Source organism: Bidens hawaiensis, unplaced genomic scaffold (genome assembly GCF_021521415.1).
Source record: "Bidens hawaiensis isolate Kalapana, Puna unplaced genomic scaffold, B.hawaiensis_p1.1 tig00034679_1, whole genome shotgun sequence".
Lineage (NCBI taxonomy): Eukaryota > Viridiplantae > Streptophyta > Magnoliopsida > Asterales > Asteraceae > Bidens > Bidens hawaiensis.
Genome location: NW_027496016.1, coordinates 208,217 through 222,190, shown reverse-complemented (window position 1 = coordinate 222,190; position 13,974 = coordinate 208,217). Strand labels below are relative to the sequence as shown.

The 13,974-nt window shown below is 33.1% G+C and overlaps 1 protein-coding gene across 1 annotated transcript; it reads left to right on the top strand.

Annotated features, from left to right (window-relative positions):
* The first annotated feature begins 846 nt into the window (after window positions 1-846).
* LOC143586489 (uncharacterized) lies at window positions 847-12,102 on the top strand. The gene is made up of 11 exons (XM_077068030.1): window positions 847-1,056; window positions 2,501-2,618; window positions 2,798-2,894; window positions 2,983-3,089; window positions 4,073-4,195; window positions 4,770-4,923; window positions 5,639-5,699; window positions 5,788-6,140; window positions 6,838-8,209; window positions 9,600-9,939; window positions 12,045-12,102. Exons 1-10 carry the CDS (start codon window positions 929-931, stop codon window positions 9,841-9,843), a joined length of 2,757 nt encoding a protein of 918 aa, XP_076924145.1. The 5' UTR covers window positions 847-928; the 3' UTR covers window positions 9,844-9,939; window positions 12,045-12,102.
* Window positions 12,103-13,974: the final 1,872 nt, after the last annotated feature.

Genomic DNA, 13,974 nt, shown 5'->3' with positions numbered 1-13,974 from the left:
CGAATCGTTACTAACGGCCTGGTTCCAGTTTGGTTTCACAGTTTAAACTTTAATAATAAATTTAGTTTAAAATAATTAATAATTTAAATGTACCATCAATTTTAACTAAAAACCAACATAATATGATATTTGAGATGATCATAAATAAAAAATGATAATTTTAGCCACATAAATGGTAAAATATTAATGGAACATCTAGGACGTGAAATAATAACAACAAAGATTACAAAAGGAATCATATTGCAATTAGGTTAAATTACGGTCTTTTCTGGTTTCATATGACCGGTTGCCAATATAAACCGCGAACCAACCGTCCATTACGTTTTGAAAATTTTGAAACCGACCAACAAACCGAGAGTAAAAAAGAAAAAGAAAAAAGAAGTCAAACCAATGACCGATTTAAACGATTTCAGTGTTTTAACCGAACAATAAACACTTATATTTGTACTTGATTAACAGGTTCAAACACTCGCTGCAGGCACCCGTCTAGTAGGTCATGCCGTACAAGAAAGCTAAAGTTTAAAGTTGAAATTGAAAAAAGGTGGTCATCTCCGACATGCAATTGAATTGCTTGCGTCATAATTAACGAAATCATTATGATTATGACCCCTGCATGATTATTATGATTCAATACAAGAGATCTCCGTCATTCCATTCATTCATAAAACCCTAACATTCATTCATTCATTCATCCATCCATGCATCCATCCAATTCCTTTTAAATTTCACGCGTAATCATCACGCATGTCCTTTGTAATTGAATCGCATTAATAATTAACCTAATAATTGAGGTACGTAACAACACATTGCTCTTGAATGAATACCTAAATCTAATTAATATACGTTTCTGAGATTGATTCAATTTTATCGTTGCAGGATAGGATATCTTGTTGATTACGAGTAATTGAGGTGTTTGGATATTGATAGTATGCTGCAGTTACAATCGACGATAGAGGAGCAGTTGATATTAAGAGCGATTAAGGAGGAATGCTCTTGGGAGAGTCTCCCTAAACGTCTTCAAGCCAGTTTGAATTCTAAGGATGAATGGCATAGAAGGTAGGTTTGTTTGTTTCTAGTTACTTAATCACTTGTATATTCTTCAATATTTGCAGCAAACTTGCATTTTGTTTGATTATTAATTAGGTTAATGGATCAGGTGGTTTGAAATTAGAGTAATGTGGCTATTGCTGGACTAATATAATAGATGCTCAAATTAGATAACAAAACATGTTAATCATGATTGTAATTCTAAATTCTGCATATGTTTAATTGAATTTGGCAACCTGGCTATCCAACAATAGGTTATGATGCTTGTTTGTCTTCCTTTGTTTACTGTAAACTTGCATTATTATTATTATTATTATTATTGATTAGGTTAATGGAGCAAGTTGTTTGAAATTAGAGTAATGTGTCAAATTAGATACGAAAGCACGTCAATTATAATTCTAGTTCTGCTGATATGTAATTGCATTTGATTTTCTAATTGCACCAGCTAAAACTGATACCACCTCTTCAGAAAATTGTTTGCGGTTTCATGACTTATTATCTGTTCATGCAACAATAGATGCTTTGATGCTTGTTGTTCTACCTTTGTTTGTAGTAAACTTGCATTTCTTTGATTATTAGAGTAATGTGGCTATTGTTGAACTAACAAATGCTCAAATTTGGTAAATAAACAAATATGTCATTTATGATTGTAATTATGCTGATATTGAATTAAAGTTGGCTTTCTAGTTGCACCTTCAAAAATTGATACGAGCTATTCAAAAACCTGTTTACATTATTATAAGTTATAATCTGTCTATTCAACAATAGATGTTACGATGCTTGTTTGTCTTCCTTTGTTTCCTGTAAACTTGAATTTTGTTTGATTATTGATTAGGTTAATGTAGCAGACTAGCAGGTGGTTTGAAATTTGAGTAATGTGGCAATTGTTGGACTAACAGATGCTCATAATAGATAATAAAACATCTCAATCATGATTAAGATTCTTGCTGATGTTTAATTGAATTTGATCTGCTAGTTGCATCTGCTAAGATTGATACCAATTCTTGGAAAACCTGTTTACAATTTCACAAGTTATAATCTTTTCATCAACAAAGGATGCTATATATGTTTGCAGGATCACTTAGTTTACTGAAAATGTTAAAAGAGTAGTGATCAAGTTAGGGACATTCTTCAAGAGGTGATTACTAATGGACAGAGATGAAAAGTTCTGGTTGAAACTTTGTTCAAAAGGGAACCCTAATTGTTGCTGTTTGTGGGATAGAGTGAATATCTTGGTAGCAATTAAACAAATAAACAAATGTTGACACTCAATATGTAACAATGTTCATATCAATTCTGTTACTTATGTACATGAAAATTTGACTTAAATGTTGGAAATGTATAAATCTTTGGTCATTGGGTTAAGGTGTTTTAAGTTTCATATAAAGGAGTAAACTTTGAGACTTCTAACTTGATTAAGCATGGAGTTATTGAACCTTCTATGAAAGTGCAGGATAATTGCACATTGTATAAAGAGAAGGCTCCTATGGCGTACTTCTTTTGTGCGTAAAGTATGCAGGGAAAGTGAATATTATGAGGATATGATGCGTTATCTTCGAAAGAATTTGGCGGTAAACTAAACATGCACACTATATCTAGTATGATGACACTCATGTTTTATCCATGTTCTTTATGTTGTCTTTGTTGGTTCACTAATAACCTTAAAAATGAATTAAGTGTTTATTTTGATTCTTATTAGGTTTCCGTGATTGAATGATGCAATTAATGATGTTTTTGTTTTTTCTTGCAGCTGTTTCCTTATCATCTTGCAGAGTATGTTTGTCGTGTAATGAGGGTTACTCCATTCAGATACTATTGCGATATTTTATTTGAAGTCATGAAAAATGGTACTAGGTTCTGTTATCTGAGGACACAAGTTTGAAAAATGCTATTAATATTTCCATATGTGCAGACTGATGTTGGTTTTGAATGCAGAACAGTCTTATGATCGCATTCCAAATTTTAGTGCTGCTGATGCATTGCGACTCACTGGGATAGGCAGAAATGAGTTTATTGATATTATGAATAAATGCAGATCTAAGGTATAATCCTACAATTTTATTTTTTCAAACTTATGTTGTACATTTCTGTATATGAGTGTGTATCTGTAACACCCTAGACAAATCTCACATTGGCAGTAAATAAGAGAGATGCTAGATTCATAATAATGTCCCACCTCAAATACCAACAACACATGTTGGGTACGTTCTGTGTGAATAAGAGGAAAACTTCACAGTTAGAGTGTTTGTGGACAACATTAGTTGGTATGAGAGGTGGGATGTTATAATTATCAATCATGTGTCCTCGTAGGCTCATACATATTTAGGCCTGTAAATGAACCGAACGACCGCAAATGAGGCGTGTTCGTTTGTTTAATTACCGAGCAAACGATCATGTTTATTTGTTAAGAAAATGAACGTGTTCATTTATTTTCATTCATTAACAGCATAAATGAATGGTTCATTAACGTATATGAACATAATTGAACATAGATGATCGAACACCAATTAAAAGTAAACGTGAACATCAAACTATTGGGCCAAAAATTTAATAGAACAAAACTAAATTGTAATGGGTGATATTTGAATCTCTTAAAACTAGAGTAAACTGTAATGAGACTAAAAGTTCAAATGAATATATGAGTGAACATAAACAAACGAACGTAAAGAACCATAAACTTCCGAACATAAATGAACGAATGAGACATGGGTTCATGCTCGTTCATTTAACTAAATGAAGTAATGAACAAACAGTTTTGTTCATGTTTGTTCATAAATTAAATAAACAAACTTTGTGCCGAATGGTTCACTGAATGCTCTGTTTCTTTACATGCCTACACATATTTTCTATCATTTTCTGTTCTCTACGCATTGGCTCAACATGAAAGAAAAACTTGAATATTAATATCCGCATGCCCTTATAGATTTAGTACCTGTTCTGAATTATTGTCTAAACATCTAAATATAATTTGAAGCATCTTTTTTCCTTTAATCTAATTATTCATAATGAATTCGGAGCTATTTAGAAAATAATGTGGAAGCTGAACAAATCAATAGCTAGAGAATCATTGCCCACACATCCAGTGGACATCACAATTGAACCTTGGTGGGGAGTTTGTCTTGTCAATTTCACATTGGAAGAATTTAAGGTAAGGTGCCTTGTATCTCTCTCTTTTATTATATTTTAGTCAAGAAAATTGCACAGATGGTCCCTGTATTTTGACCAAATTGCAAGTTTGGTTTATATATTATAAAGATTGCAAACTTAGTTCAAACATTTGTGAGAGAGTTGCACGTTTAGTACCCATTGTTAATCCCTATTAGGTTTAGAGGAAAAGTTATGTCATGCCCCATTCATGTGAGGGTAATTGTGTCTTCTAAAATTTGAAAACCTAACAAAATAGTCTTTCATGTGAGTTTATCCCATTTTATATGAAACCCTAATAAAAATCGAAGGTTCGGTTTAAAAAACGCAGGTGATGAAGTCGGCGTCAAGAGTTCTGGAGCTGAAAAACTATGTTATTAATGTTTCAAAATTGAAAACACATAATTACTCTCACATGAATGGGACATGACATCACTTTTCTGTTAAACTCAAATGAATGCAACCTCTCACAAATGCTTGGACTAAGTTTTTTTATGAAGCAGGGTACCAAACTTGCAAAATGGTCAAGCCACAGGGAAGAATTCATGTACTGATTATGAGTAAACAAAAATATGCAGAAACTTTCAGAAGAAGAAAGTGGAACAATTGACAAAATATGCAAAGAGGAAGGAAATGCTTTCATGTTATTTGACCCAGTTGTTATCAAGGGTCTTTACCGCCGGGGACTTATTTACCTTGATGTCTGTGTTTATGCCGAGGATAGATTTAAAGGTAGCACTTAGTTTTATTAACCGTTATGACACTATAAAATCTGAATATTCTGTGCTTATTATGTTAATATTGTCATTTCACAAAGGGAATATACATAAGTAGGAAGATGCTATGCAACAACTAGCAACAAACTATCAAACTTATTTTCATAAAGATAACAACATTTTACTTATTGTCTTTTTCTGTGGTTATTTTAGAGTTAAGTTCTGTTTTAGTCCATGCGGTTTGACCATTTTAACTAGTTAATTCCAGAAAAAACTTGATAAACAAGGGAAAAATCTAACAGAGATAGTATTATGGACGAAAAAGGGTTAAAAAGTGAAACCATAATGGCTCAAATGGTTGAAGGTTTCAATATTGAATTTAACTAGTTGACCGAACCACATGGAAGAAAACCGAACTTAACTCTTTTTCAACATTTTTTATATTTCATTTGAATAACGGCTTATTAGTATTACTAAAAGAAAACTAGAAAAGAAATCCAACATAAGAAAACAAAAATATCATATTAATATGGGAATCAAGTAAATGTAGCTATTTTTACAAAAACTTTGAAGTTTGTCACTATATTAGATGATTTCATAGTTGGTTGCTATAACTAGGAATTAAGAATTAGTATCTTTTACTATTTTATGTAAAAAAATGCCCTTTTTTGTGATTGTTTCATGTTTGCCCTATTTATGAAGTTGAAAAGCTGACATGTTGAATGATACAGTATGCAGGCTAGAAGGGTTTGTTTCAAACAGAGAGCAGTCATATGAAGACCCCATTGAGGAGTAAGAAGATTGTTTATCAATTTGAATTAACTAGTGCAAGAAGAAAAGTACATTATAAGATATTGATTTTGGGAACTTCATTGAACAGGTTGCTTTACGCTGTTTTTGTGGTTTCAAGTGAGAACTCAACTGTTGCTGAGCTGGCCACAACATTACAGGTCCAGCTGTCACAACTACAGGCTGCTGCTTCTTTTGCTTGTCGTTTAGCATGGGCTGTTAAACTAATTGACCCGGGTTCCATGCTTCAAGAACCAACTTCTCCTAAAAATGTAGTATCTGATGATGATGAAGCTTCTCGTACTAGTGTCGGATCCTTAAACATGTCTGTTGATTCCACTGTTTTTGACCAAGATTCTTCTGATAACTCCGGTTATACTCGTGTTGCTTTCGTTGTTGATGCTAATATTACATCTTATCTTATGATGGGCTCTGTTTCACCAGGTAAGTTTATTCCTCTTCAAATGGTTTGATTATTTAGTTTACCTATCACTTAGTTGGGAAAATCAAGAAAATAGTTATTTTAAACATGACTATACCAAAATAGCTCTTTGACCAAGTTTTAACATATATTCATTGACTTCTCTACAAATTTGTCGCTCTTCTATGCCTTTATCTAATAAACAAACGAAGATGAACACATGTCTCTTTCCTTCATTGTTTGTGAACATTCGCTCATTCAAATTCGTTTATGTTTTTTCTTTCACGTTCATGTATGTTGTTAGTTTACATTTGTTTATGTCTGTTCATTCGTTTACGTTCGCTAATATATTAATTCAAGTTTTTTCGCCCATTACAACTTAGTATAGTTTTAATAGCTTTTTAGGCCCAACATGTTGTTCTTCACATTACTTTTAGCTGGTTTTAGCTCTCTTCAGTTATGTTCGTTTACGTTTGTTAACCTTTCGTTTATATTGTTAGTGAGCGAACATGAACATGTTCATTTTCTTAAGGAACAAACACGAACAAGAAAAGCCCGTTTGTGTTTAATCGTCTGTTTGGTTAAGGTTAAAAGAGCGATCTATTCTCCAAGAAAAGGAGTGTTGATTATAATCATTAGGGTTTCTGGTTTTTTTCCTGTATACAGCATTCGGATATTAATCTCAGTCTTGTTTATAACCATTACGTGTATCTTCTGCAGGCTTAAAGTCACACGCGGTAACATTATACGAAGCCGGGAAACTAGGCCACACAAGCATAAAAGACCTCTGCAACGATCTTAGCTCATTAGAAGGAGCTAAATTTGAAGGAGTTCTTCAAGAATTCGCCAACCATGCATTTAGTCTACGGTCTATTTTAGAATGTTTAACATCCGGAGGAATCACACCCACCTCAACCAACGAAGACCCCGGTCCCACTACAGCTGCACACACTGTTAATGAGTCTGATGATTCCGAAGACACCAACGATGCTGAAAAGGTAACTAACAAGAAAACAAGAAAATACAATGTCGATATCTTACGGTGCGAAAGTTTAGCCACACTCGCAGCCACAACTTTGGACCGATTGTTCCGCCGCAACTATGAAATTGTCGTGTCGATGTTACCGCTCCCTCATTCTTCGGTCCTTCCCGGGCCCAAAGTCCCAGTCCATTTTGGCCCCCCTTCTTACTCCTCAATCACACCATGGATGAAACTCGTGTTATATTCAGCTGCATGCAGTGGCCCGATATCGGTTGTGCTTATGAAAGGTCAGTGTTTAAGGTTGCTTCCTGCGCCATTATCTGGTTGTGAAAAAGCCCTTGTTTGGTCTTGGGATGAATCTTCTGACGAAAAGTTTGACCAGCGTTTGGTCAATGGGAATATACTATTACATTGTTTAAACTCACTTTTAAAACGCACAGCTATATTAGTGCAGCCTTTAAGCAAGTATGATCTTGATGATCATGGAAAGTTTAACACAATGGAAGTACCTCTACCCTTAAAGAACTCGGGCGATTCGGTTGCCGATATCGGGAAGGAACTTGGTCTTGATGAAAACAAAAGTTTGAAACTGAACTTTTTGTTGGAAAATTTGGGGGACAAGATATATTCGTTATGGACAGTTGGTTATATTCGTTTGTTGAAGCTTTATAAAGCAAGTGATCCCAACAGTTTCAAATCTGATGAGTACGAATGGGTCCCATTGAGTATTGAATTTGGGATTCCTTTATCGAGTCCTGCTTTATGTAATAATATATGTAGAAGAATTGTGTCGTCACAATTGCTTCAGACAAATTTGTTTAGTGATCATCATAACTCAATGCAAGAGCTGAGGACAATGTTGCAAGAGGTTTGTTCAGAGTATCAAGCAGCTGGTTCAACTGCAAGAATGTTTTATCAAAGAGATCAACCAAAAGCTGACCAGACGAAAAGTCAAAGTAAAGTTCTTATGACTTATGCAAGTCAAAGATGGAATTCTCTCACAGACCCTTCTTCTCCAATTTCTGGAATGAGTGATCATCAAAGATTGAAACTTGCTAATAGGCAGCGATGTGGCTCAGAAGTCCTCAGCTTTGATGGCAGCATTTTAAGGTATTGATGTTGGAATTTATTCAATTATATAAATGGCTTGCGACGGAACCTCTCGCTCTGAGGGCCGGCATATAATCTTTTTACATATTTAAAGAAAAATACTTTTCCTCCTGAAAAGTGTCAAAAGTTTAAAAACTTAATATAATGTAAAATTCATGTTTTAACACCAAAAAAAAAAAAAAAAAAAAAAAAAAAACTTTCACTAACATTCGTGGATTTTCTAAAAAAATCACGTTTTCTTCGTAGCTGAGAAAATTTAGAGGGTCCAGCTCACATTTTCCTTCAAAAATCCGACTTTATTGTTAAAAGAAAAATACTTTTCCTCCTGAAAAGTGTCAAAAGTTTAAAAACTTAATATAATGTAAAATTAATGTTTTAACACCAAAAAATAAAAAATAAAAATCTTTCACTAAGATTCATGGATTTTCTAAAAAAATCAGCTACTAAAAAAAACCACGTTTTCTAAAAAAATCACGTTTTCTCAGCTACTATCGAGCCGGGGGTCTCACCTGAAACAGCCTATCTATCCCTATGGGATAGAGGTAAGGCTGTCTACATCTTACCCTCCTCAGACCCTACCATAGCATTGCTATTGGTGGGATATACTGAGTACGATGATGATGTTGATGATGATATTCGTAGCTGAGAAAATTTAGAGGGTCCAGCTCACATTTTCCTTCGAAAATCCGACTTTATTGTTAAAGATAAATCTCTATATAGTTTCCAAATCTTGATCAATACTAATCTGGAACAAATGTATGGAAGGATATGTGCAGTTTGATTAAGATAATTTTCAGGGGGTAAAAGTTTAGAGTAAACACAAAGGAATGATAGAATAATTATTGTATTATCGTTAATAAGACATACAATTAGACCCTCACCAATTCAATTTGATTACATAGATAAATATACTAAACTAATAGATGTATATGAGCCATTGCACCTATTCAGAAGAGGTGGCAGTTGGCTTTGTATAACTTAACTGCATTTTGACCCACCCCACCTAAACTAACGTAATTACCGTATTTTAAATATAAATATATATAAAGAGTTTTAGTGGAAAAGTTCTTAAACTTTGAGATGTGAATGATCTGCATGTCTTCTGATGTTTAGCATCTTATAATTTACAGAAATATATATGTCACCTTCATCTTTAGTAATTTGTTCCTTACTTGATGCTGACCTGTTTGCTTCTTCCTAATCTGGGTCGGTGGTGAATGTCTTTCCCTTCATTCCGCCATTGACTATATGCTAATTTAATTATCACAATAAACCGTTATGCATAGGTTGATATAATAATCATTTATTGATAATTTATTATGATCCCAAATTTGACCATTGATGTTCTTCCTTTTCATAACAACTTATGGGAACTGTGATGATATTGCAGATCCTATGCTCTTTCACCTATCTACGAAACTGTCATGGGTATGTTTGAAGAGGCTTCTGACTCAACTGGCGTTAAAACAGATGACACAGACAGCAGAGAAGCTATACTGCCAGGTGTCAATCTTCTATTTGACGGATCTGAGTTGCGCCCATTTGATATTGGGGCTTGCCTTCAGGCTCGGCAACCGGTTTCTTTAATTGTTGAGGCTTCACTCGCATCTGCTTCATCTTCTGGCATCAAATAGGAGCCAGATGCCAAAGTGTATATACAAAGTTTTTCTGTATATTAATCAGGACAAACCTCTTTCTTTGCTTTCTGCTTCAATGCTGCTCATGTTCAGGTATGTATTGACCCACATACATTTTCTTTGTCCATATTTTAAATTTTATTACTAATACTTGATGAATTATTCAAAGATTAGAAAAACATATTGTAATAGAAATCATAAATAGAAAAGTTAGCTGCATGCATGCATTAGAAAATGGAATTAGGGGTTCATTGACTCGTTTTAGTTACAATGAGACCAAAGGACTTTGATCTGTGTTATAAACTTATAATACAGGTCAGGAGGTGTGAAGTGTACACTTACATATAAACTGTTTGAATCCCGGACCCAATGAGTGGTAGGAATTAAGGAATTACAGAAAGTTCGACTTATACTTGGGAAACATCAGTGTTTGTAAAGTTGACCTTTTGTTGGTCAACTTAGGCTTATTTTATGAAGTCATTTGGTCTTTACACTACATCAGCTAAAGGGAATTGTACTAAGTCAGTTTGAACTTAGTAAAATATTACCAAAGGTAACCAGTAAACCTGAGTTGGTAAATATTCATAAGCTGAATTGTGTCTAGTACATCAAACTGTTTTCAATCAAAGTCTCATACAGACATACAACTTTAATCTGTTCTCGCTCTAAGTTTCTTTAACTTACACATTTGTTACCTGGGATCTCAAAAAGGACTGCGTGTAACCCACCACATCAATAGGGTCAAAATAATTCTTTTAGAGGGTGCAATACATGATCCAGGTTATTATCTAGGACTCTAATAATTTAAATCCTAAGCCATCAAACTCACTCACATTCAAACAAGTATTTTCTTTTGATAATCATCATGTCTCTTTGAATCCGTTCATGATATGATCTCCAACTTTGGTAAACTGGAGAAGCTTGAAGGATACAACTTTAGGAGGTGGAAAAAGAAGATGCATTTCCTCTTACTAAGTTAAAGGCGGTGTATGTTCCGACTTCTGGGTACACTCATGTTGGAGATTATGGTTACATCTGCACTATCTGAATGATAGGTGTGATTCTCTCTTTGATACATGTTAAGGATTATGGACTATCTTGAATCCAAATACGTGGCAAATGATTCTTCTAGCAAGTAGTGAATTCAAGCCAATAATAATATAATGAATTATTACATATGTTGGGTAATTCAAAGAACATGAGATGAAGGTGGATGAATCTATGTGTCAAGTATTATAAACAAATTACCTCCATATTAGAGGGATTAAGGATATGCTTAAGCAAACGATAGAGGAACTCTGTCTTGTGCAACTTGTAAGCCATTTGCATAGAAAGTAATATTTAAGGACTCAACGTTATGCCCGACAATAAGTTCAAGGGTAAATAGAAGCTCTAGGACAACAAAATCTAAAGAACTTGTTTAGAAGTGTGGCAAACCCAATATTAAGTTTATGCTTTCTAATACTAATACGATATTCTAACTTGAATAGTTATAGTTAATGTATGTCATGGCATGCACGCGGCCTGCTATTGCTTATATTGTTGGAAAATAAAGTTGTTGTACTAGTACTTCTGGTACTGATCACTCCTTGGTAATAATAAAAGTATTCAAACATCGAAGACCATTGATTATTACGTCCTATGTAGGATTTTCTTCATTAATAGAATGTTACTCATGGAATGCTATTCTAATACAAGTTGGATTACCAATATATCACTTTTATACAAGTGGTTGTATATTCTTGTTCGGAGAAGGTGTCATATCATGGGCTTTAAAGAAGCAAACTTACAATATGTTTATAGCATTAGTTGCTGCAGTAAAAAGGCAACATGGTTCAGGAATATGTTGTGATTCCGTTTTGTTGGCGAAACCAATCACACATTTATATTCTTTGTAACAATGTATCCACTTTGGCTAAGGCATATAGCCAAGTGTACAATGACAAATCCAGTCACTTATGGTTAGTAAATCGATCACGAACTAGGTGATTTCAGTGAAATTTGTTTAAATACTACATAATTTGGCAAACCACTTACCTAATGGGTTAGCTAGAGGCTTATTGCATATGGTGCACAATATTCCTATATGGACTACCTAGTTTACAATTTTAAGTCTCAAATTATCACCTATGCTTTAATTCGCTTCATGATATTAATTAACATACACATTATAATTCTCTTTCCTTTTTGACACACAGGACATACTCGTTGTTTCTGGGGCTATGGTTACCGGTCAACAATGGAACATTGATTGGTGGTTATATATATCAAGACCTACTCATATGTAAGTCTTTAAACATGTATATAGATTTTTTAAAGGTTACCATAATAGGCGGAACTAGAGTAGGGTAGCTGGTAGCAAGGGTCCATTAATTTTTCGTCCAGCCAAACTTTATATTAGTATATGGGTAATTAAAGTCCATGTTTTCTTTTCTTATAGTTTGATCTCTTAAATTGTCGTCGGTGTATTAAAATGAAAATTTTATATCAGCATACTGGGCATTAAATTTTATATTAGTATGAGGCTTAAAGTCGACGCTTTTTTATAATAATATAGATATTAAAGTCGACACTTTCTTATATTATTATAGATATTAAAGTCGGCATTTATAGCTTGACCTTATAAATTGTCGCTTCTTTATACTCAACGTTTTCTTATAATCGACTTTTTTTTATAGTTTGACCTCCTAAATTGTCTTTGTTGTATCGGTATAGTTTTTTTTAGTACAATCTTATTCGGATTCGGATATCAAAATCCACTATCCGAAATTCTAATATCCGATTTTGAACATCCTAATGATCATGCAGGTGACAAAATGTTTAACATGGGCATACAGCTACTGCATAAGCATCCTGATGTGCATTATCATTGATATATCAACATACCATGTGTTATGTGTATTTATTTAATCATTTTATTTTCAGATTAATCATTTATTTTAATTACCTTGTTTGTTTTAAACTGAACAAAAATCAATTTTTTTTTCATAGAATTAAAGAATATATTTTTGTGAATGGCAATTGTACGGTTCAATATGTGGTATTATACGATATACGGTTCATATGTGTATTATACGGTTTATGATCTTACACCCTGTCACGTTCCTTATGTCCTTTTTCTAGCAATTATTTGTATTTCTCAAATAATTTGCGTTATAATAAATAAATGAAATATTTTCGGTTACATTTTCCTTTTTATATAATAAAAGCTTTAAGCAGCAAAAGAAAATTAGAATAAATTAAAATACATAGATACTTTTATATAATTTAGCTCATAGTTAGATGTTGTTTTTGTACATAATTCTTAATTTAATTCGTGATAAAAATGATCACCCAGTACTAAATTTATAAAATTATTAAACTTTCACTTTTTGTAAAGTTTAAAACCGAGTCCAAAATTTCGGTTCTACAACATTTTGTATTTTAAAATTAACAAAACTGTTCACATATTAAATTTAAAATTTAAAGTTTTTTTGAAGTTGTACTTTTTATTATTTAAAAAAAATGGTATGGGATCACTACTGACTCGTAGAGTCGGTCCATCCACATGGGTGATGATTGATGATATGATAACCCGAGCACTACATGTCATCTCATGTGGGGGAGATTCGTATTATGTATGTCATGTAATTTGGATCAATGTACACATGGGTATAAAAGTTTAGATATATGCTATATACTTTTTATCTCAATATTACAGAAAACAACATAACATTCTTGTTTATTTTTTGTAGATAACATAACATTCTTGTTTATTTTTTTCTTTAGATTTTCTTTTGAAGTTTTACAATATTTCTTATACAGTATCAATCTAGCAATGGTTTTAAACACTTGTTAACAACTAACTAATCTTTTTTATAGATGAGCGACTAAATTACAGTAAATGCGTCCTTAGTTGGGCTTGAAATCTTGGCCTCAATAGGAGCAACACATTAATACCTAACTCCAATGGCTTTGCCAATTGAACCAAACCCCCAACCCTAACAACTAAATGTTGCTAGTGTGTGCCTTGATTTCATATCGATTACCTATCTTGCACAAAAGAAATGAAACAATAATAGTACGGAGTTATTACAATAATAAAGAATATCAAAGATAAATAAAATTAAAGTATGAAATATGATCACC

What these genes read in the sequence shown, in the direction of transcription:
- LOC143586489 (XM_077068030.1), top strand. Translation starts at nt 929, where the DNA reads ATGCTGCAGTTACAATCGACGATAGAGGAGCAGTTGATATTAAGAGCG. An exon ending in TGAATAAATGCAGATCTAAG is followed by an intron (nt 3,090 to 4,072) that starts GTATAATCCTAC and finishes GGAGCTATTTAG; the next exon opens with AAAATAATGTGGAAGCTGAA. An exon ending in TGCCGAGGATAGATTTAAAG is followed by an intron (nt 4,924 to 5,638) that starts GTAGCACTTAGT and finishes TGAATGATACAG; the next exon opens with TATGCAGGCTAGAAGGGTTT.